This window comes from Podarcis liolepis (assembly GCF_965112155.1).
Source record: "Podarcis liolepis genome assembly, chromosome: 5".
NCBI lineage: Eukaryota > Metazoa > Chordata > Lepidosauria > Squamata > Lacertidae > Podarcis > Podarcis liolepis.
In genome coordinates this window covers 75,367,594-75,387,950 of record NC_139556.1, presented here as the reverse complement: position 1 = coordinate 75,387,950, position 20,357 = coordinate 75,367,594, and the positions used below count along the sequence as shown (strand labels likewise).

Sequence of the window (20,357 nt, the reverse complement as noted above, 5' to 3'; positions counted from 1 at the left end):
GTCCCTAGTGTGTTACTTAGAAAAGACGCCAGGGGTCTGAGCTGCTACGTGAGAGTGGGGAAAGGCCGGGGTAAGTGGTGAGAAGATTTCTGGAACGGGAAGCCAAAAGCCTTTCGTAAACAGGAGTGTAAATCTCTTAATCTTCCCTGGGGCTGTTTTTTGTCCTCAGGATTTCCACACGCGGGAGAGGCCTGTCTACGAACAACAACAATGCCCCGCTCGCTCCTTCTGCCGCGCTCTTCTCCCCGATGGCTCGCTGGGCTGGAAGGGGGCTTTTCCTGCCCTAAGCCGGGCTGCGCAGCAGGTGCCCCTAGCCAAACTTCACCCAGCGATCGCCAGAGGCCCCGGCAGCCCGCCAAGGGCTTCCAAACCTCCCTTGCGCAAAACCAGAATCAGCCGGTGCCTCGCACACATGGGCAGAGCGCGCCGACTTGCAAGCGGCCAGAGATGGGCCGGTGGTGCAGGGAGTTGGTGGAGGAAGATCACGCCGAGGCGAAGTGCCCTGGGGACAAAAGGGCAACGCTCGGGGGTCGAGGCCGGCGGGGGAATTAAGCCCCCACCCACTCCCGACCCCGCTTCCCTGCGTCCCTCCCCCGACACGGGCGAGGAGAGCTCCGGTCGGGCGCCTTGCTGAAGATGCCACTCCAGACTGCAGCAGTCCCGGGGACTCCGCCGCGGGAAGCAGCAGCAGCGGATCCGCCGCGCTCGAGAGGCGCCCGGGAGTAAGCGCGGCTCCCTCCGGGGTGAGTGGGTGGGTGTGCCAGCCAGGCCTGCCCTCGAGGCTGGGCACTGGAGCCTGGGCGGCCTCGGGCAAGCGGGGAGGCATGCATGGCGCGCCAGGCAGGCGGGCAGGCTCCGCACGCAGCCGCCGCGAAGCTTTGTCTGCTCCCGGTAGGAAGGTTTCCCGCTGCTCCCGCAGCCGCCGTGAGGTAACTCGCGGTCAGTCGCCTTGTGGCCTCGCCGCCGCGCGCGGTTCCGCCGCCGCTGTCCTTCCCTGCTCCGCGCGGGGCTCCTTATTTCGCGCTTTTTACGCGGCCCGCTCCCCACAACTCCGGCCAGGTTTCTGCTCGCGGGGAGCCACCGAGGAAGGCGCCGGAAGCGAGAGCCGCCACCTGAACGTGCCATTGACTACCATGAAGCCACTGACTACCCCCTCGCCTTACGCTTGGTAAAATACTGTCCCCCAAAACGTGTTCTTCTTGTGTCTGAGGCGGAAACCAGGGGAGGGGTTTTCCATCCCTTTTTTATTATTTAGCACTGCCCTTCTCCGCCTGGGTGCGGAACTTTTTTTCTGTCGAGGGCCACAATCCTTGTGTTCGGGGTCGGAGGCGCATGTTTTTTGGAGGGCAGCGGAGGAGCTAATGCTGTGGGCGTGGCTAGGGCGAAAGTGGGAGAGGCCACCCCTTGCCTCTCAACCCCACCATTTCCCCTTGTGTTTGTGACACCCCATTTCTCTCCCTCCATGCCTGGTTCCGCCAGATAGCCTTAACTTGCAAAGAGTTTTCGAAATTAGGCTGCGGGGGCTGCATGCAGTGGAAGTGTACAACTCTGCAGTCCTAAACCTGGCTACTCAGATGTAAGATCCAACGAGTTGCGTGGGACTTTCTCCCAGGTAAGCAGGTGTAGGTGCCTTAAGGCGCCATGCAGGACGCAGCCTGCCATTTCACATGCTGCAGCCTGTGGTTTATTTTGAGATATTAAGCATGATAATCTGTTACGAGACTGGCTGTTGCCAAGTAAATGAACACAAGAGTACCTCTTGCAGACAAGAGACTTCAGTGGTGCGTAGTCTTGGAGTGAAGAGGCGCTTGCCAAGTATTTATTTTGAAATTTTATATGCCTCTTTTCAGGGCTAAGTGCTCTGGAGAAGATTTATATAAGTCATAACATCAACGACACTGCAGTATAAAACTACAATTTTAAAAGTAACTTGGCATAAGTAACCCTATTTCTACCTCTGAATGTTGGAGGACATGCAGTACTTTTTCATTTAAGGCAGCTAACAGGTGGCAATACTGATACAGGCCTGTATCCACATTTACACAAAACATCCCTGAGGGTTCAATGTGGTTTTTTACTTAATAAATGTGTTTAGCATATACACATATACCTGGGAGTCAGTCCACTTGAACTCAATTAGTAGACATGCATAGGATTGCATGACTGGAGAGCAAAACCCCTTGAATTCGGTGGGATTTTCTTCTGAGCAGACGTGCTTGGGCAAGGCAAAAATAGATGGGTTGAGAACCAAGCAGGACTTTTGCAGGTGGGATGGAGAGAGAATCCTGCCTGTTCCTAAATAATTTCCCTTTATAAAGCAAAAACTTACATCCAAGAAAGCATGCTTAGGATCACAGTCCAGTCTTCATTCACGATGACCGGTCACCAGATTTTATAAAACAAAGTTTGATCATAGTAATAATAATAATAATAATAATAATAATAATAATAATAATAATAATAATTTATTATTTATACCCCGCCCATCTGGCTGGGCTTCCCCAGCCACTCTGGGCGGCTTCCAAAAGAATATTAAAATACTATAATACATCAAACATTAGAAGCTTCCCGAAACAGGGCTGCCTTCAGATGTCTTCTGAAAGCCTGGTAGTTGTTGTTCTCTTTGACATCTGGTGGGAGGGTGTTCCACAGGGAATAGTAGTTTAAATGAAACAAACCCCATGGCGATCATGTATGTGATACATTGGCTTTAGTAGGAAGGTGCTCAGCAGGACCATTTTACACATGATCTATGACCCCCATATTAGCTGTGCCCGTGTGAGAAGCAGAGGGAAAGAAGTAGAGGGAAGAGGCACATTTCAGCATTCTCCTGAGGATAATGGTTTGATACTGGCTTATTCCTATGCGGAAGGCAATTTTGTAGGAATTACTATAACACACATGGGGAAGATGGTAGGAGTGGGGCTTCTGCTGCGCCTACCCATGCATAAACATACTGTACAGCAAAGCAGGTCTGCAAAATATTAACAGCCTATGAGCGGATTGCTTATTTCTGTCCATACCAGAAATGCCTTTGGCACAGGAAATTAGTTATGTTTTAAGAGATAGGAAAAATCACAGAACACAATGCCCCTGAGTTCTGAGTTACACACGTACCAATATTCAGCGGCCCAGAGTTGATGGAAACACTTCTATCTTTTGCTACGGATATGGCAGTAACTAGGAACTACCACATAAATTATGTCTTTGTTGTTTAAGTCTCATATATATATGTGTGTGTGTGAGAGAGAGAAAGAGAAAGAGAGAGAAGCCCTAGATATTATGCTTTGATGTGCTGTTTAAAAAGCATATTGGTCACATACAGCAATTATGCTTTAATCGTTGCTCCTTTTACTTTTTAAAAAAAGTATCTCAGGACATGTCTTATGCGTTCAAAAACAGAAATGAAAATTCTTGTGTTTTTATGTAAGGGTTGCGATTGCAGACTTTTATAAATGGGCAGGCTTGCAAACACATTAGAAGTGATTTTCTCATGTTTGATATTTGGCCTAAACCATCAAGAGCAAGACAGAATACTGGATGGAGGATCATCTGGGATGGGTGGGTGGGGAGCTGGAAGAATTAATATCATTCATGTGACAAACAAGAGGACAGTAGTGGCCTGTAGAGCTCTGGCCAGTTTGCCTCTCTGACACAGCTCTCTTGTGCAGCCTTAGGAAAATCCTTTAAACTGCTTCTTCTTCTTTTTCAAAGCACCATGTATTGAATATGTGCAACTTAATATAGCTTTCAAAGGGCCCAGATTTACAGACATTCTAAGCATTTTATGCTCCATGGATATCTAGCCAAATCAAGAACTGCTGTTTATTTGCTGGTTAAATACATTTTTATTTCACCCAGGAGCTCAGGATGCCACACATGCCCTCCTCCTTTTATCCTCACAACAATCCTGTGAATCAGATTAGGATGCAACATAGTGATTGACCAAGATGACCCAGTGAATGAACCTCATATCCAAGCAGGGACATAACAAATTTTTAAATGGCAGTAGGAGACCTTCCTATGCAGTAAGTCTGAGAGTAGGTCTTAACTCTGGGTGGTCCTACAGATGGCCTGAGGGCTCCATGCGGCCCTCAAGTTCTTTTTTGGTGGCTTCTGCAACCAAGCGTGTGGCCCGCAGATTCCGTGTCAATATGCTCTTGCCGCTCACTTGATAGGAAAAGTTGGCCTGCCCTGGTCTAACTGAACTATGGGACTTATCAATAAACATGCATTAAATCACACTGTTAGCGAGTTGGGCCCTAAAATGTAAATAATCTAAACAGAGTTGCAGCTAATAAAATGTTGGGCTTATCTTCACTTTACTTCAATCTCCCCATCTGCGAAACTGGCACATTCCTGTTGTGATTTTAGTAAGGAATGAACTACACGTTATGTGTAGTTGTGTTAATCCTTTATACAACGAAGCTGCAGGTGCTTCAGTTTGAAGTGAAACACCAACAAGGAAGGAAGAAGTGTGTGGGGAGGGGGATGGAACCTCCCTTTTACCTCGTGCTGTTTTTCTACTGAAAATTGCAAGCCTCTGAACTGCTAATAATAATAATAATAATAATAATAATAATAATAATAATAATAAATTTATACCCCGCCCATCTGGCTGAGTTTCCCCACCCACTCTGGGTGGCTCCCAATCTTAACCCCACTAGGAAAAAGGTATTTTGGACAAAATTTGTGGGAGGAAATAATGTCTTTCCCAGAGCAAAGACGACCTAACAGGGTTATTCGGAAGACAGTATCAATTATGGAAAGAACTTTTTACACTAGGAGAGCAAATGCTAATGTATTCTGGAATCCCAGTTATTATGTCAGTGTAGCATTTCGGACTTGCTGGCCTTGTTTGATTAAGAGCAAACAGCAGTCACTGATGTTTGGTGTTGCTGCTCTAAGGATGGTCTGCGGCTTTTCCGGCAGCCAGCTTGCTGCATGACACTTAGTTGTGTGGAGTAATCTGTGAGTGAATGGAAGAGACAAGGCTGGGTCAAGGCTGCTCTGAGTCAGCAGTGAGGTGAGGACCGGTGTCCTATCCTAGTTCTGGGCAGCTGATGGCGTGTGCAGAGTTTTGACAAACAACTTTTCCTTTTTCTGAGTGTGTTTGCAGTGCAGATATCCAAAGATAAAAATACGTTGCGGGTAACAGTGTGAAAACATTTTGCGGCCAAAATATCTGTCCCTACAAGGGCACGGTTAAGTATTTCAAATCCTACAGCTGTGGCTGGGTGTTGAAAATCAGCTTCCAATTCATGTCACTTTGGCTGCCTACAGGTGACTTGGAGAGGAGCTGAAATTGAGAAATTGAGTACATTTTCCTGAGATTTTTCTTTTTCTCATCCTCCCTCTAGGAAAAATGGAGGCCATTTTTTTGTGGGTGGCGGCGGCTGCCATTTCCACCCTCCTGAAGTTCCAGGGTGTTGCGGAGGATGCAAAATGGCGGCCGAGCTGCCAACAAACCAGTTTTCTTTGAGTTGATGAATAAAGCACCAAAGAAACTAAAATAAAAAGACAACGCGAAGCCTGTGAAAACATTTTCTGTTTGTTTCAGGATACTCAGTGGAAAATGTACGCCAGTCGCGAAGATGTTGGCTATGATTTTGAAGAGGATTCCAAAGACAGGGAGAAGAAGCTTATGGCGAATCCAGATGTTGATGGCGGATGGGCTTGGATGATTGTCCTTTCTTCTTTCCTGGTGCACATACTCATCATGGGATCACAAATGGCCCTTGGTGTTCTCAACATGGAATGGCTTGACGAATTCAGCCAAAGTCGAGGCCTGACAGCGTGGGTCAGCTCCCTTAGCATGGGTATAACCTTGATTGTAGGTAGGTTCATAAGCCACTCTAGAAGAAATGGATATGCCCAAGATCAGTTCCCTCAGAGATAGATACATTTATGGATCAAAATATTTAGCAACAGTCCCTTATAAAATATGATACTGTTTGCCTATGATAATCTCTGCCTGTCATGACTCATATTGTCTCAGTTTCATATATTGATTAGAAATAAGTAGAAGAGTTTGGATTTGATATCCCGCCTTTCACTCCCCTTCAGGAGTCTCAAAGCGGCTAACATTCTCCTTTCCCTTCCTCCCCCACAACAAACACTCTGTGAGGTGAGTGGGGCTGAGAGACTTCAAAGAAGTGTGACTGGCCCAAGGTCACCCAGCAGCTGCATGTGGAGGAGCGGAGACACGAACCCGGTTCCCCAGATTACGTGACTACCGCTCTTAACCACTACACCACACTGCCTAGATCTTTGAGAACCGATGTTTAGCACTTAACAGTTTTGAACAGGTGGCCTAATATTTACTGATCCTATTGCTGGTAATCAGTGGTTTCAGTGTGGTTATCCTCGTGAAGAGAATAAACAAAGCTTTAGGAAAACAATCCATTCTTCATGTTTTGGCACAGGTCCTTTTATTGGTTTGTTCATTAACACCTGCGGTTGCCGGAAGACAGCAATAGTTGGAGGGATCTTGACTGCTGTAGGATGGATACTGAGTTCCTATGCCTCAAATGTACATTACCTCTTTATAACGTTTGGGGTTACAGCTGGTAAGCATGCATTAGTTTTTGAATATGCTTTCGGATTTTCATTGTAGTAACTGATCTGTAAGAACACAGACTGCTAAAATAAGCAAGCCTGAGTTTGCAAAGAGGCAGTCACCCTGACCTACAATCCCTTCTAAGCACAGTAACTCCACCACAGACATGTTCCTCAGCCTGTAAGAGTTTATTCATGCATGTCAATGTCCTCCATTGACGCCAGTCCACACAAAACAGTGCACGAGAAGATACCTCACATGTAGGAGGTCAAAAGTGACACGTATGCAGCATCTACACAAGCACTTCAGATCACCTGCATAGATACCTTAATTCAGGTGATGCATGGTATTTTAAATTTGCTGGAAAGCTACAACCAACCTAAATATTGAATGTCTATATTTTGTTTCACAGCAAATCATACGCCCCTGTCACACTTCTTGGGCAAATGCCCAAGTTGCACTTGTTGCTGCTGATGTGAAATGGCAAGTTTGTTTGTTTGTTTATGCGCCTCCCATATAAAACATTTCTAGGGTGGTATGCAAAATATTTAAAAGCAGAAGATGCAATTACAATAACATAACAATAAAACATGCAGTTTACCCATAGGCTCTTGGACATGCTTTAAGATTCCAACATTCCCCTTTGTCCCTCCAAACTAAAAGTACAATGGTGATTTGAAGGTGTGATGCAAGCATGTTGCCCCCCTCTAATGTCCTTTTTTCAACCATGCAGGCAAGGCAGCACTAGGATTAATAGTTAAATAAGACCAGTATAACTGAATGGCTGCATTTGCATGCCACAGCAAGCTATAAACCATCTGTTATTGTGCATCAGCAAATCACTCCCACTTCTATCCTCTCTACTACTTCCTGCTAGTGCGCAGAGGGGGGAAATGACAATCCCTAGCTGAGCATTGTGTCTGAAACAGGGATCATGATTTGTTTCACCCCAACCACAAAGATCAACCAAGATTTCTTCTTGGCTTACCAATTGTGGTTTGCTTGAATGCTGGTTTGGACATAATACTAAGCCGGGGATCATGGTTTCTTTTCTTTGCACACTAAGAGCATGATTTGCTCATGCACAGTAAGTCATGGATTATGGTTTGCCATGATGTGCAAATGTGTTGAGCATTTGACAAAATCCCTTTGCTGGAAACATACACCTGTTATTTCGTGTACAGAATGCCATAGGAAGAATACAGCACTGTGGAACATAAAATGCTTGGTGTTCCTTTCAGAGGCATTGGAATGAATGTACAAAGCTTAGTGCATCAGTCTAAAGCAGGGGTTCCCAAACTGGTCCGCAGACTACCACTGGTCCGCAAGCTTTACTCAGGTGGTCCATGGCACATCTGGGAAGAATGGTGGAAGCAGTGGCTGTGAATGGCAGGCACAATTATTATTATTATTATTATTAGTATTAGTATTATTATTATTATTACTTACTAAATTTGTCAAGGGACGCGGGTGGCGTTGTGGGTTAAACCACAGAGCCTAGGGTTTGCCGATCGGAAGGTCAGCAGTTCAAACCCCCACGACGGGGTGAGCTCCCGTTGCTCGATCCCTGCTCCTGCAAGCCTAGCAGTTCAGAAGCACGTCAAAGTGCAAGTAGATAAATAGGTACCACTCGGGTGGGAAGGTAAACGGTGTTTCCGTGCGCTGCTCTGGTTCACCAGAAGCGGCTTAGTCATGCTGGCCACATGACCCAGAAGCTGTACGCTGGCTTCCTCGGCCAATAAAGTGAGATGAGCGCCGCAACCCCAGAGTCGGTCACGACTGGACTTAATGGTCAGGGGTCCCTTTACCTTACTAAATTTGTATACCACCCTTCACCCAAAGATCCTAGTTACTGCTCCATCGCTCTAAGATCCCAGCAATCTGCCCACAGGGTGAGTGGAATGGACCAGGATAGAAGGTGACTAGTGATGTGATAAGATAAGCTAAGATACAGCACCTAGCACAGCATGTTACAATTGCTACAACAGGAAGAAGAATCATTAAGTGTCAAGACCCTTGGCAATTTCCAAGTGGTCCATGGGGGGATAAGTTTCCTGGTCTAAAGGAACTAGATAGATATTGGGGTCACCTAAAGTATTGTGTCATTTCAGGACAACGTCTTCCTCTTTCACATTGCTGATCCTTATGAGCAATATTCACTGGGGTTGATTTGGAACACTGCATCTTAATCATATTTGATTTGCTCTTTCTCAGAGTGGATTTATGGTTTTGGTATTGATAATCTTTAAATAACCTTTCCTCTGAAGGTGGCATGGCAGCTGGTCAAACAGAGTGGCCCAGGCCAATTCAAAAGTTTCATAGAATCATAGAATGTTAGAGTTGGGAGGGACCCCAAGTGATAAACTCACTTGGCATATAAAACTTGGCAGGAACTCATACAAAGTTGCTTAAAGCAATATATTTGAGTGTGTGCCATAGGTAGAAAGCTTATGATCTTGATGAGGCTTATTACCGAGTAAGCTACCAGACATGGAATACTGTGTACTGTTCTGGCTGCTACAAGCAAAAAAGAGAGGATATTTTAGAGCTGAAGAAGGTGCAAAAATGGGAAACAAATTGATCAGCAGGTTGGAAGAACTGCCCTACAAGGAAAAGTTCGGATTTGGGGTTTTTTAATTCAGAAGGGAAATGAACAATATGATACATGGTAGAGGTTTATAATTATCATGTGCAGCATTTGACAAAGCTTTACATTAAATTAATTTAGATAGGCCTTGAACTGGCCTATGCTCATTGTGTTAAGACAGATAAAATTGTAGATGTTTGTTGTCCCAAAAGGCACCCCCTGCAGTATGAAAATACAATGATAAGAGAAAACAAAACATTATGACCCCATTTAAAGGCATACAGAAGCTGAGTTGGACTTCTCTTCTGTCTCCTGGTAGGGTTATCCTGTTCAGTAGAATAAATATTAGTCTTCTCTCTTTCTAAGGCCATAGCAGACCCCATTAGAATAAGAGGAGAAATTCCACATTCATTCTCAGCCTGGAATGAGGGGCAGGTGGCAGGTGGAGAAGAAACCTTAGGAATAAACTTCTTGTAAACTGACAACATAAGCACATTAGGTACTTAGAGACAGCAAAAACATATTCAGGCAGAAAGTATATGGTCCATTAGTCTGCAAATATTTTCTTCTTTTCACAGATGATGCCACAGTGTTGACATAAGAGCAGATTGTCTTTTCTGGGACACCCACTTAAACCAATTAACTTACTAGGAATTGTTTGAGCATCAGTGAAAGCAGAACTCAGAGCAGTTTCAGCTCTCATCTCAGAAAAGGAGCAATTTTAAATACAGTAAAGTATATGGCTGTGGTGGTTGTGGAATGGAAGCCACAAACTCAATCCCTAGTTATTAGTCCTGCATATGAGGTAGCTTCTACCTTTAAGGTAAACCATGTGTCTAATAAATCTGTGGCTTTTACCTGAAACACTGATGATAGATCCCATTCCAGCATGCATAATACTGTTTCTGGAATCAGGCTTTGGTGTTAGTTGAAGAGTCATTCTGGCTTTTGAGGTTGATGTGACTTGAGTTTGAGATTATGTATGGTCTTTCTAGTGATGGAGATCATTCGTTTATTAAGCCCAGGTGACTATATTTAGGTCTGCTCTTACAGGTCTCAGGAATTCATGGCTTATACTACTACAGTATCAGCTCTGGGATACACAGCTAAGCCTCAGTAGGCTGATTTAAACTTTGATTTGTGGTGCTCAGAATCAGCTGAGTGTGATCTGTTATTCCCAGCCTTTATCACGACACATTTCTACAACACATAAAAGCTTTACAAAATACTGCCAAAGCATACTCCCATGTCTGATAGCAGCATACAGTCACACCTTGTCATCATTTCTCAGCATTTGAAACCATACTGGAAGCTGCTTAGCTTTGCAAATGTGCTCGAAGTTTTAGTGCTGCACCACTAGGATGCTTGTGGAAGCCTAACCTTAACCCTTAGGTGAAGCCATACTGGATAACAACGTTTGGGCCTTGTGTCAATTTGCCTGCATGTGTTATGACTGCAGTGAAAGTTCTCCAGCTGATTCAGGAATCTCTCTTTTTCAGGTGTTGGGAGTGGGATGGTATACCTGCCTGCTGTGGTCATGGTAGGCGAATACTTTGAGAAGAGAAGAGCACTTGCCCAGGGACTCAGCACAACTGGGACGGGGTTCGGTGCTTTCCTGATGACAGTTCTGCTGAAATACCTTTGCATGGAGTTTGGCTGGAGGAACGCAATGTTCATCCAGGGCGCGGTCTGTCTGAACCTGTGTGTTTGTGGAGCGCTCATGAGACCAGTTTATTACAAAGAAGAAGCCGCTGAAAAAAGCGGAGAGGGAAACATCAGCAAGAGCCACACAAAAGCTCTCTCTTGCTCTGCAGAAACACTGGCATCTAATGGCATCTTACAGGAAGAGGCAAAAGAGGCAAAAGAAGGGCAAGGTAAGGAGGAAAAGTCTGACATTTTTTCAGACTTGGAAAACAAAGATGTAACCAGACACTGGAAGAATATCTATGCTCTTTGCGTGCTGAAGAGGGCGAGTCAGCTGACCCTTACAATCCAGAAAGGCTTTCGGACCTGGTATTCTAGTTACTTCGGCGCTGCATCCCTCTTCACCAACAGAAAGTTTGCAGCCTTTGTGTTTTGGGCCTTATTTGCATACAGCACTTTTGTTATCCCTTTTATCCATCTTCCGGAAATAGTGAAGCAATATGGCCTGTCTGCACAGAACGATGTATTCCCTTTGACCTCAATTATTGCCATTGTCCACATTCTTGGCAAGGTCATCCTTGGCATCATTTCTGATTCACCCTGCGTCAGTGCTTGGAATGTCTTCATGGCAGCCAACTTCACTCTCGTCTTCTGCATTTTCATTTTACCACTAATGCACACATATGCTGGGCTCGCTGTGGTCTGTGCCCTCATAGGATTTTCCAGTGGGTATTTTTCACTCATGCCTGTTGTTACTGAAGATTTAGTTGGGATTAAGCACCTCGCAAATGCCTATGGAATCATCATTTGTGCTAATGGGATTTCAGCACTCCTGGGACCACCTTTTGCAGGTAAATGCAAAGTTTTGTTTGTCCAACTTTATAGTCCATGTGTGCTTTATAGCCCCTAGAGTTCATAGTGAGAGCCAGGGTGGTGTAGTTAAAGAGTGTTGGACTAGGACCTGGGAGACACGAGTTAAGATCCTCACACGGCCATGAAGCTTGCTGGGTGGCCTTTGGCCAGTCACTGCCTCTCAGCCTAACCTACTTCACAGGGTTGTTGTGGGCATTAAATTGGGGGGACGGACCATGTGTGCTGCCTTGAATCCCTTGGAGGAAAAGGTGGGATATAAACACAATAAATAAAATAATTAGTGAATCATTGCATGTACGATTACCATTCATTCTCGCCCACTCCACGCCCTTCATGGGCCACATTCCTAGTCAACAAATATATCTTGGTACATTCTTGATTTTAAAGAAAGGAGCGCCTAGTGTGGTAGAAGTTGTTTGACAAGATAACACAATGCTCACGGGGCAAATTTGTAGATGGAACTTCACCAACATCTGCTTTCTCACAGATGTCTAATCTCATTGGCTACCAGCCACTACCTCTGACCCTTTGTTGGCTGACTCTACCAGACCCTCTGGCTTATAGCATACTTTTTTTCTTGGGGGAGTTTTGTGCAGATGCAGACTAGAGTAAATCAGATACCAGTTAGTGTAAGGCATAGCAACCGCAAAGCCATACAATGCATTGCAGAATGGTTTCTATGAAAGTTAAATGAAAGACAAATGGAGGTGGGGAAAGAGACTGAGCATAGTATGATACCAAGAACTATGCTATGATTAGAATAAATAATGTTCTCTGCTCTTCACTGATTTATTGATCATAGCCTATAGATAACAGCCTTGCTCTTGTTTTCCAGGCTGGATTTACGACCTGACACAAAAATATGACTTTTCTTTCTACATATGTGGCTTGCTTTACATGGTGGGAATCCTCACTTTGCTCATACAGCCTTGTATTGGAAAGATAAAGCCATTACCGGCAAAAAACAGAGAAGGTGGAAAAGTATAGCACAATGTACTGAGAGCTTTTTTAAACGTCATTTCATCATTTGGTTTTCCGGAAATGGTACCAAAGAGTACATCTAATGGGACCAACTGGAGTGAAAGTCAACATCTTTGGACAGTAAATAAAGCTCACACTGCCACTATCAACGGACTAGTGGAAACAAGACTACAGCTGGTAGTTTTATTGGCACCTTTTCAAAAGCTGAACATCCTACTGACATAATGGTGCAGCTTTGATCAGTAGCTGAAAATCAGTTCTCTCTTTTGTTATTCACAGAGGTTTGACACAAGCACAATTCAGCAGACTGGAATGCAGTTACTCCTTATTTACACTAACAGGAAAAAGAGGGGGAAAATAATTAGCCCCATTAGGAATCACACATATGAGAATCATCTCTATTGGTTATTCCAACTGTTGATAAATTAGTTGTTGAACATCAGCCAGACGCCAACCTGTGACATGTTACTACACAAATTAACGACAGTTTCTGGGGAACCTTTGGCCCTCTGGATGCTGTTAGACTCCACTGCCCATGAACCCCAGCCAGCTTGGCCAGTGGTCAGGGATGATGGGAGTTGTAGTTCAGCAACATTTGAAGGGCAGTATGTTCCCAACTCTTGTTTTAATGGTGTGTTTATTATTATTATGGGATAAATGATTTGTGTCTGCAGACCATGGAGCAATTTATTCTATTTGCGCTAGCTTAAATAACCTTGAGATAGCAACATGGGAAAGAAGGAACAATGGCAACAAAAGCCCAAAGCTTTAAGTGGTTACTAGTGGGGAGCAGCTACATCATGGTTCTTAGAATTAAAGGATCAGTAGTGAGGCTGACGATTCACTGCTGCTGATTTCTTGTTTACATATTTAGCCCAAAGGTAGCTGCCAGTCGGATTGACCTGACAGTGTCTGTGGATCCTAGTTCAACTATAGCAGTTACTATTAGTCCTAGTTGCAGAGGTACAGTGGTGCCTTTTCCTCTGCAGAGTTCAATTTCAGTTTTTCTTGCAGCAGTATTATCACGATAACAGAATAGGTGGGAAATGATGATTGTTTATTTAATTTCACAAGAGTTGATAGGAGCAGCTCAGAATCGCCTTCCGTGGCTTTGGTTAAATTAGCACAGCCAGAGCATGCCATGCCTCATATGTCAGATCTCTTCCCCCCGTGTAATTGCTATGTCACATGCCTCTGCTAAACAAGCAAGGCTGGAACATACAGCCTGCTGATGTTAAGGGGCACCAATCATGGCCTCTGCAAATGCAGCATTAAGGATTGTGGCACTCTTCACCATCTCAATCTCCCTCCCTAAGTTTAAATAGCTTCGCCTGTAGTGCCCCCCCTGCCATACAGCAAGCTGCCCCTGTTTGTGCATGGGAAACAGCTTCTGAAGCTCTGCAACCAAAGGACAAAGCTAGTTCCCAAAATTACTGCAAAGGCGTTAAGGTCTACCATTGTCCTAGCTCTTGGAAGTCCAGTGTATGATTCTTTTCCCTGCTGCATTATGCCTCAAAAGCAGGATTGGCTTGTAATAACGAAATAATTTAGATGTGGAAGTGTTTCTGTCTAATTGTAAAATACAGTAAGGACTATGTTGCACATCAAAATGCAAACATGCAAAAAAAAAAATAATTCTAGGCACAGCAGTTTTAGTGCAAGGTATTTTTTGGGGGGTGGAGAAGTGGATGATTAATTCTTTTCAGGCTGACTGCTTTTAGAGCTGGAACTTCTTTCCCTAATATACTTTTCTAGGATTCCAGATGGTGTTTGCAGTGCAGTACATGACTTTAGAGTTGCAGGGACCTGTTGCAGCAAAATGAAAAAAAGGAAAAGGGGTTAAACATCCCAAATCTCTGCTGCTTCAACACTGCAGATTGTTCCCTTCTGAAGAGGCTTAGAAAACATTTAGCCCTTGGTGTCCTGCCTTCCACTACTGTGGAGAGCCATCTTATCTCCCTGTGATTTTTGCCAAAGACAATCTCGTATGTCAGCTAGAAAGAATCTTTAGTGTTCACTTAACTGCCTCCCAAAACGCTGCAGTTTAACATTCCCTCAGAGGGTTTTAGTCTGGAAAAAAATGTTTCCAAATGCATACAGAAATCCCTGGCTGCCTTACTGTTTGTGTAATTTACTGTACTGTTTTTAATTTTATCGTGTAACCTCAAGGAGCCACTTTCTCAGGGTGAAATTTATCAAGGGTATATATTTTGTCTGAGAAGCAACTCCTTAGAATATAATACAGAATGTTCGATTATATATACAGAGAACAAAATATATACATTGTAAACCTGAATACGGCTTTTCCAAACTCTGTTTGTATGGGTTTTTGTTTTTGGTAGGGAGCACAACAAAACCTTTAAGTGCGTTACATTTTAAAAAATTATGAGAACATGGTGGGGCAGTATAGAATTGGCTGGTTCACACATTTACCCAGTTAGTGATCCCTTCCATGTGGCAGCAGAGGAAGTGCTTTTATCAAAAGCAGAGTTTCTCCAACTTTTTGGACTCAAGTCACTTTTCCAGAATTTACTCTACCCTCTGCTGTTGACATCCCTGCACCAGTCTCTTGGGCTGTTCCATATGTAAACAATAGAGATCCTTGTACACATGTATACCTTTCCCTATATAGGGATCTTGCTATATGTACTGAAAACCCGGCATTAGAAGAGCAACAGAACATCTGTTTTCCGCATAAAGTCATGCACAGCAAAACAACATCAGAAGAAAGCAGGGTTCTGAACTCTTTCCAAATTGCACCCAGACGATGATACACCAGTCATCATCTTCTGCCAGGGGGCATTTACCGTATTTTTTGCCCTATAGGACGCACTTTTTCCCCTCCAAAAAATGAAGGGGAAATGTGTGTGCGTCCTATGGGGCGAATGCAGGCTTTCGCTGAAGCCTGGAGAGCGAGAGGGGTCGCTTCAGGAAGCTATCCGCAAGCCTGCGGGGCCCGGCGGGAACTCCCATGGGCTCCAAAGGCTTGCGGATAGCTGCCTGAAGCCCGGGGAACATGGCACTGCGCACCCCGGGCTTAGGGCAGCTATCCGCAAGCCTGCGGCGCCTGGCGTGAGTTCCTGCTGGGTGCCGCAGGCTTGCGGATAGCTGCCCTAAGCCCGGGGTGCGCAGCGGGCTACAACGCCGCGCTCCCCGGGCTTCGGATAGCAGTAACCTCGCCATCGCTCCCGGACCCGTTCTGGGGGCTGGGGAAGCTCGGGCTTCCCCCGCCCCCAGCCTGGCAAGCTTGGGGGGGGGTAAATTGTTTTCCCTTTATTCCCCCCCCCCCAAAATAAGTGCGCCCTATAGGGCGAAAAATACGGTAATTCACCCATTTTTTCAGAATTCAGCCCCTCTTTGGAACATTGCCTCCCCGCTTTACCAGGCCTTTCACGAGCCAAATGAAGTCTGTGCTACACTCTGAGAACCACTGACCTAAGGTAACGAATAGCATGGGCATTACACATGGAGATGGAATTTGCACTATTCTTCCCTTTCAAAATGAGGAAAGGGAACACAAACCACAGAGCAATCATAATGGGGGGTTGGAGGAACTGAGCAGCTAATTCTCCATTGGCTTTTGGATCCAGCCTTTTGTGGGGGGGATTGGATCTGGCGCCATAATGCCCTACTTTGGGAGCTTTCTGCTGGCTGCTGCTGATGATAGCTTACTGCCTACTGGGCTGGAGGTGGGTATTCCACTGCAGCAGAGCCACCTCCATTAGGGACATTCTCCACTGGTGGAAGACTGGTGCATCCTAACCCGAGCCATCAATGTTGTGGGATGTAGGACTGCACCATCAGGATACAGATATATGGGTCTCCTGCAGAACATGTTCCTTTGGATGTGGTGAACAGGGATGATTTCTGGTACAAAAGGTTATTTCTGGCCAGGGAAGTATGTGAAGCAGCCTAATGTTTGGTGCTTTGCAATCATTTATCTTTCAACTATTTTATTAAGGGTGCTTATTTTTGTGTAAATTAAATTCTTGTTTAAATATGTAAGTGCAACGCTGGAATCTTAAGAAAATGTAGTACTGTAAAAGGAAAATGATGATAACATGTACTTCAATGACAGCTTTTGTTTTGTTGCTGGAATGCTACTGGTAATTTTATGGAGACGTCTCACAAATTTAATTATATGAAAAGCGGATGTTTATTGCTTTGAACTGTAATTCATTTTTCTATTTATTCACATTATTGTTAGTAGCATTTTACCATACTTACTAAAATGTATTTTCTGTGTCATATACATTTATATAGCACATTTATATGATAATGAAACTTTTTAGTAACTTGCAGCACAATCCTCAACCCCACAGCGCTGCAAAAGAAGAGTTTGGATTTGATATCCCACTTTATCACTACCCAAAAGAGTCTCAAAGCGGCTAACATTCTCCTTTCCCTTCCTCCCCCACAACAAACACTCTGTGAGGTGAGTGGGGCTGAGAGACTTCAGATAAGTGTGACTAGCCCAAGGCCACCCAGCAGCTGTATGTGGAGGAGCGGAGACGCGAACCTGGTTCCCCAGATTACGAGACTGCCGCTCTTAACCACTACACCACACTGGCTCCCAATCATACAGCGGCACGATCACCCTACTAGGGACAACTATAGAGATAATCCAGATTGCATTAGAAACAAGAATGGACAACTGGTTCAACTTTAGATCAGAAGTGTGATTAAGGACTGAAGAAGGATCACGATGGTCTGTAACTCTAGCCTTTTTTAAAAAAAATCTGACACCAACAGCTGAATATTAAAATGGAAGTCAGTTGCATCATTCGTTAGCCACTGGTTGGAGCAGTCACAGCAGTTGCTAGCAAGGTTTGTCCCTCATTTTCAGAGGGAAAAGGTGCTGGAAGTGTTGTGACTGGCCAGACTGGCTGCAGTAGTTTCAGTGGTACCAGCACAACTACTAGGCGATGGGGCGGGGGCCTGGGCTCTTAGGTGAGTGGCATTTGCCAGAGCTTGGCTTCCTGCGCTGTCACTAGGGGAGAGCTGCACCCTTTAGGCTTCAATTCCAAAAGTTTATACATACGTACGTATGATTATACTTGAATTACATAAGAACCCTTCAGTTTACGTCAAGCAATAATGAAAATCTGTGGTGTAACATTAGCAGATTAAAACACAGTTCAGAAAAAAATAATCAGTTTCAGAACGACACTAAGCACAGGAAAACGTTTTCACGTTATTTATACATTTATTTTAAAATATTTTTCATTCAAGACACATTTTGACTGTAAGTGTTCTATAATAATACTTAATATTTTCACAGTATTTTAAAATGTACTGCAAAAAACCCTTACTGATCATTTAAGACAAGATTTAGACTCTAACACTTAATTTTCAACTGTTTCTAAAATCAAGGAAATCAAGTCATTAAGCATACCGTAAGCAAATTATGTTTAAGGACATAAGCAAACCTGAACATTATTGAAAAAAAGTTAATTATTTCTCTGCCAAACTGAAGGTGAAATACTTGTAAGGCCTAAATTTTGAGTGGCACATTTTATAAAATATGGCAAAACAGAAAATGTACTATATATCATTTTGAACTGTATCATAAACACTGGAGCAGAAGGCAGATAAAGAAAGTCACCAAACCATATTAATCTTGTTTTCAGCTGAATATTAGGATAGTCTTAAAAGTATTACAACACCAAGTAACAACATTGCATGTCCTTTGTAAACATTAGTGGTAGCTTGAAAGCTGTAGCCATGGTTGGAGCAAATAATACTTTTCTGGACTTGCAAGTGGATATTCCTGTTTTAGGATGGAAAGTGGGGGAGCAGTGTCATTGTTCCAGACCATGCAGTTCTTTATGCTTTTCTTAAAAAGTGGGTTTAACATTTGGCTATTAAAAATAGAATAGCCTTCAGAAATATTTACAGAGTATTCAACCCTTTTTTTAAAAAAAAGTCATACTGTAGTTCATCAGGTCCCTCAAACTATGTATAGATGTTTCATATCTTACAAAATGAAAGGGAATTATTTATTTGTGAATTAAGTTGCAGCTACAGGAAACATCAGTTTCTTTAAGCAGCTTCCTCCTGGTAGCTGCCATTTTATTTCCCCAGAATACCCTGGATGTTGTGTCATTTCAATGCATTTTTAAAGGAAAATTGCACCCAGGCCCAGGGGTGGGGTGGGCGCCTTCATCGTTTTTGTGGCAGCTAATACTACCCTTACCACCATCAAATTCCCTGGACTATGCCTAGGTCTTTCTGGAAAAATAAATTGCAGGCTACAAAGAAGTGGCTTCCATGACCAGCCCCTAAGAAAAAGCAAAATAAAGACAATGCAAAAACAGGGGAGTGATGAAAACAAATGTGCTGTAACTGAATGAACCTCACGAAGTTTTTTACCCAATGAAAACAAATGAAATAACGAAGCAAAAAAGTTGTCCTTGCACACCTTCATAATGAGTGTTCATCAAGGCAGGACCCACATTAATTTTATACCTGCAGCTGAATTTCTTTTCCCCAAAAAACAAAGCAAGACATTTAGGGAACAAATACACACATTAGAGTTGTTACCGCCAGCTAGGAAAAGTGCTCCTTTAATCTGACAGGCTATCTGATGATTCAGTTTGCATCTGCCTCCTTCTTCTGAGTTGGAGCTGCAGTTGAATCTTGTTAGTGAAGAAGAACTGCTTCCAGCCCACCTCGTGTGCCAGAGATCTCATTTCTGAGGTAATTCTGCCCGATAAATTTTGTACAATCATTTCCCATAGTTTATCCGAGTTGCATAACTATTTGCAAAAGAAACAAAAACGTATTAGCCTTAAACATTAGACAAGTGTCATTTTAAAAATACAGTTATTTGAAGGAGAACAAATATTTGAATTACTGCTGGCTGTTTGATTTACAGTAATGATGGGAGCTTTTCCAAAGAAATGAATGCCTGGATATTGCATTACCTTAACTTTCTATAGTGTTGTTAATTACAGTACATAGTATTTCCTACTTTGGATTGAACCATCTACAGATTCTTTCACGCTACAATGCCCTTGCATTTTAAAACACATAATTATTGCATGGGAATATTCTGCTACTTTACTCAATGCGTTTTTTCTTTGCTTTGCTGTGCTGCCACCACAGATGGATTGAATCGCCTTTGTCTATGCCTCAGTGTTAGCATTTGCCACTTCCTGACTTCAGAGTAGGCATATACAGAATTACAAAGTAAATCTCACTTTTTCATTTAACCAAATTATGGATTGGAATTGCACTTTGTAAATGAAATATGACATATTAAAATAATCTACAGAAAGAACTACTCTGCCATCATGTCCCGCACCACAAATCTGCTGTAATGGTTTCAGATTGCAGAATGAAATATAGAATCCCAGATACTTGGGGCTGCCCAATGTTTTCTTATTTAAACATGCATACATCAGGTAATTAATCTGCGGAAAGATTATATGGCTCCCAAACGATACAAGAAAACTATGCCCTGGCTTGAATTTCTCTTTTGCATTAGGCATTAGCTCCCTCTGGTGGTGTTTTGTTTAAGTCAGTCATGTGCAAGCATGTGCAGTCGTTTTAGTGAAATTGTCACGTGCTGTGAAAAATAATCGAGGGAGGCAATAAATTTCTGATTATGTATTACATCTCATCTAGCAGGATAACAAAATCTTACGACAGCTAGAGATACAATGAAGTTTGTCTTCAAGAGATGGATGTTTAAGGCACAGAGGTCTGATG

General features: G+C 43.6%; 2 protein-coding genes and 1 long non-coding RNA gene across 6 annotated transcripts in view; 2 read left to right on the top strand and 1 right to left on the bottom strand.

The window, feature by feature from the left end:
- Positions 1 to 18,557, top strand: part of LOC310707104 — a 213,695-nt gene extending 195,138 nt beyond the window's left edge. Inside the window, exon 2 of the long non-coding RNA XR_014526340.1 lies at positions 17,133 to 18,557. This is a non-coding gene — a long non-coding RNA (uncharacterized lncRNA). The remainder of the gene's footprint in view (positions 1 to 17,132) is intronic.
- Positions 85 to 14,940, top strand: SLC16A14 (solute carrier family 16 member 14). Of its 4 annotated transcripts, XM_083503704.1 has the most exons (6): positions 627 to 743; positions 1,484 to 1,612; positions 5,561 to 5,837; positions 6,426 to 6,569; positions 10,646 to 11,641; positions 12,499 to 14,940. In XM_083503704.1, the coding sequence occupies exons 3-6, from the start codon at positions 5,576 to 5,578 to the stop codon at positions 12,648 to 12,650; spliced, it is 1,554 nt and encodes a 517-aa protein (XP_083359830.1). In that variant the 5' UTR covers positions 627 to 743; positions 1,484 to 1,612; positions 5,561 to 5,575; the 3' UTR covers positions 12,651 to 14,940. The 4 variants fall into 4 exon arrangements, with proteins under 4 accessions (XP_083359833.1, XP_083359831.1, XP_083359830.1 ...); XM_083503707.1 differs by lacking the exon at positions 1,484 to 1,612 and having other exon boundaries at positions 85 to 722; XM_083503705.1 differs by lacking the exon at positions 1,484 to 1,612 and having other exon boundaries at positions 227 to 743.
- FBXO36 (F-box protein 36) overlaps positions 17,831 to 20,357 on the bottom strand; it is a 28,253-nt gene continuing 25,726 nt past the window's right edge. The window contains exon 4 of the mRNA XM_083503732.1: positions 17,831 to 19,402. Coding sequence (XP_083359858.1) covers positions 19,211 to 19,402 — 192 coding nt within the window. The 3' untranslated portion in view covers positions 17,831 to 19,210. The remainder of the gene's footprint in view (positions 19,403 to 20,357) is intronic.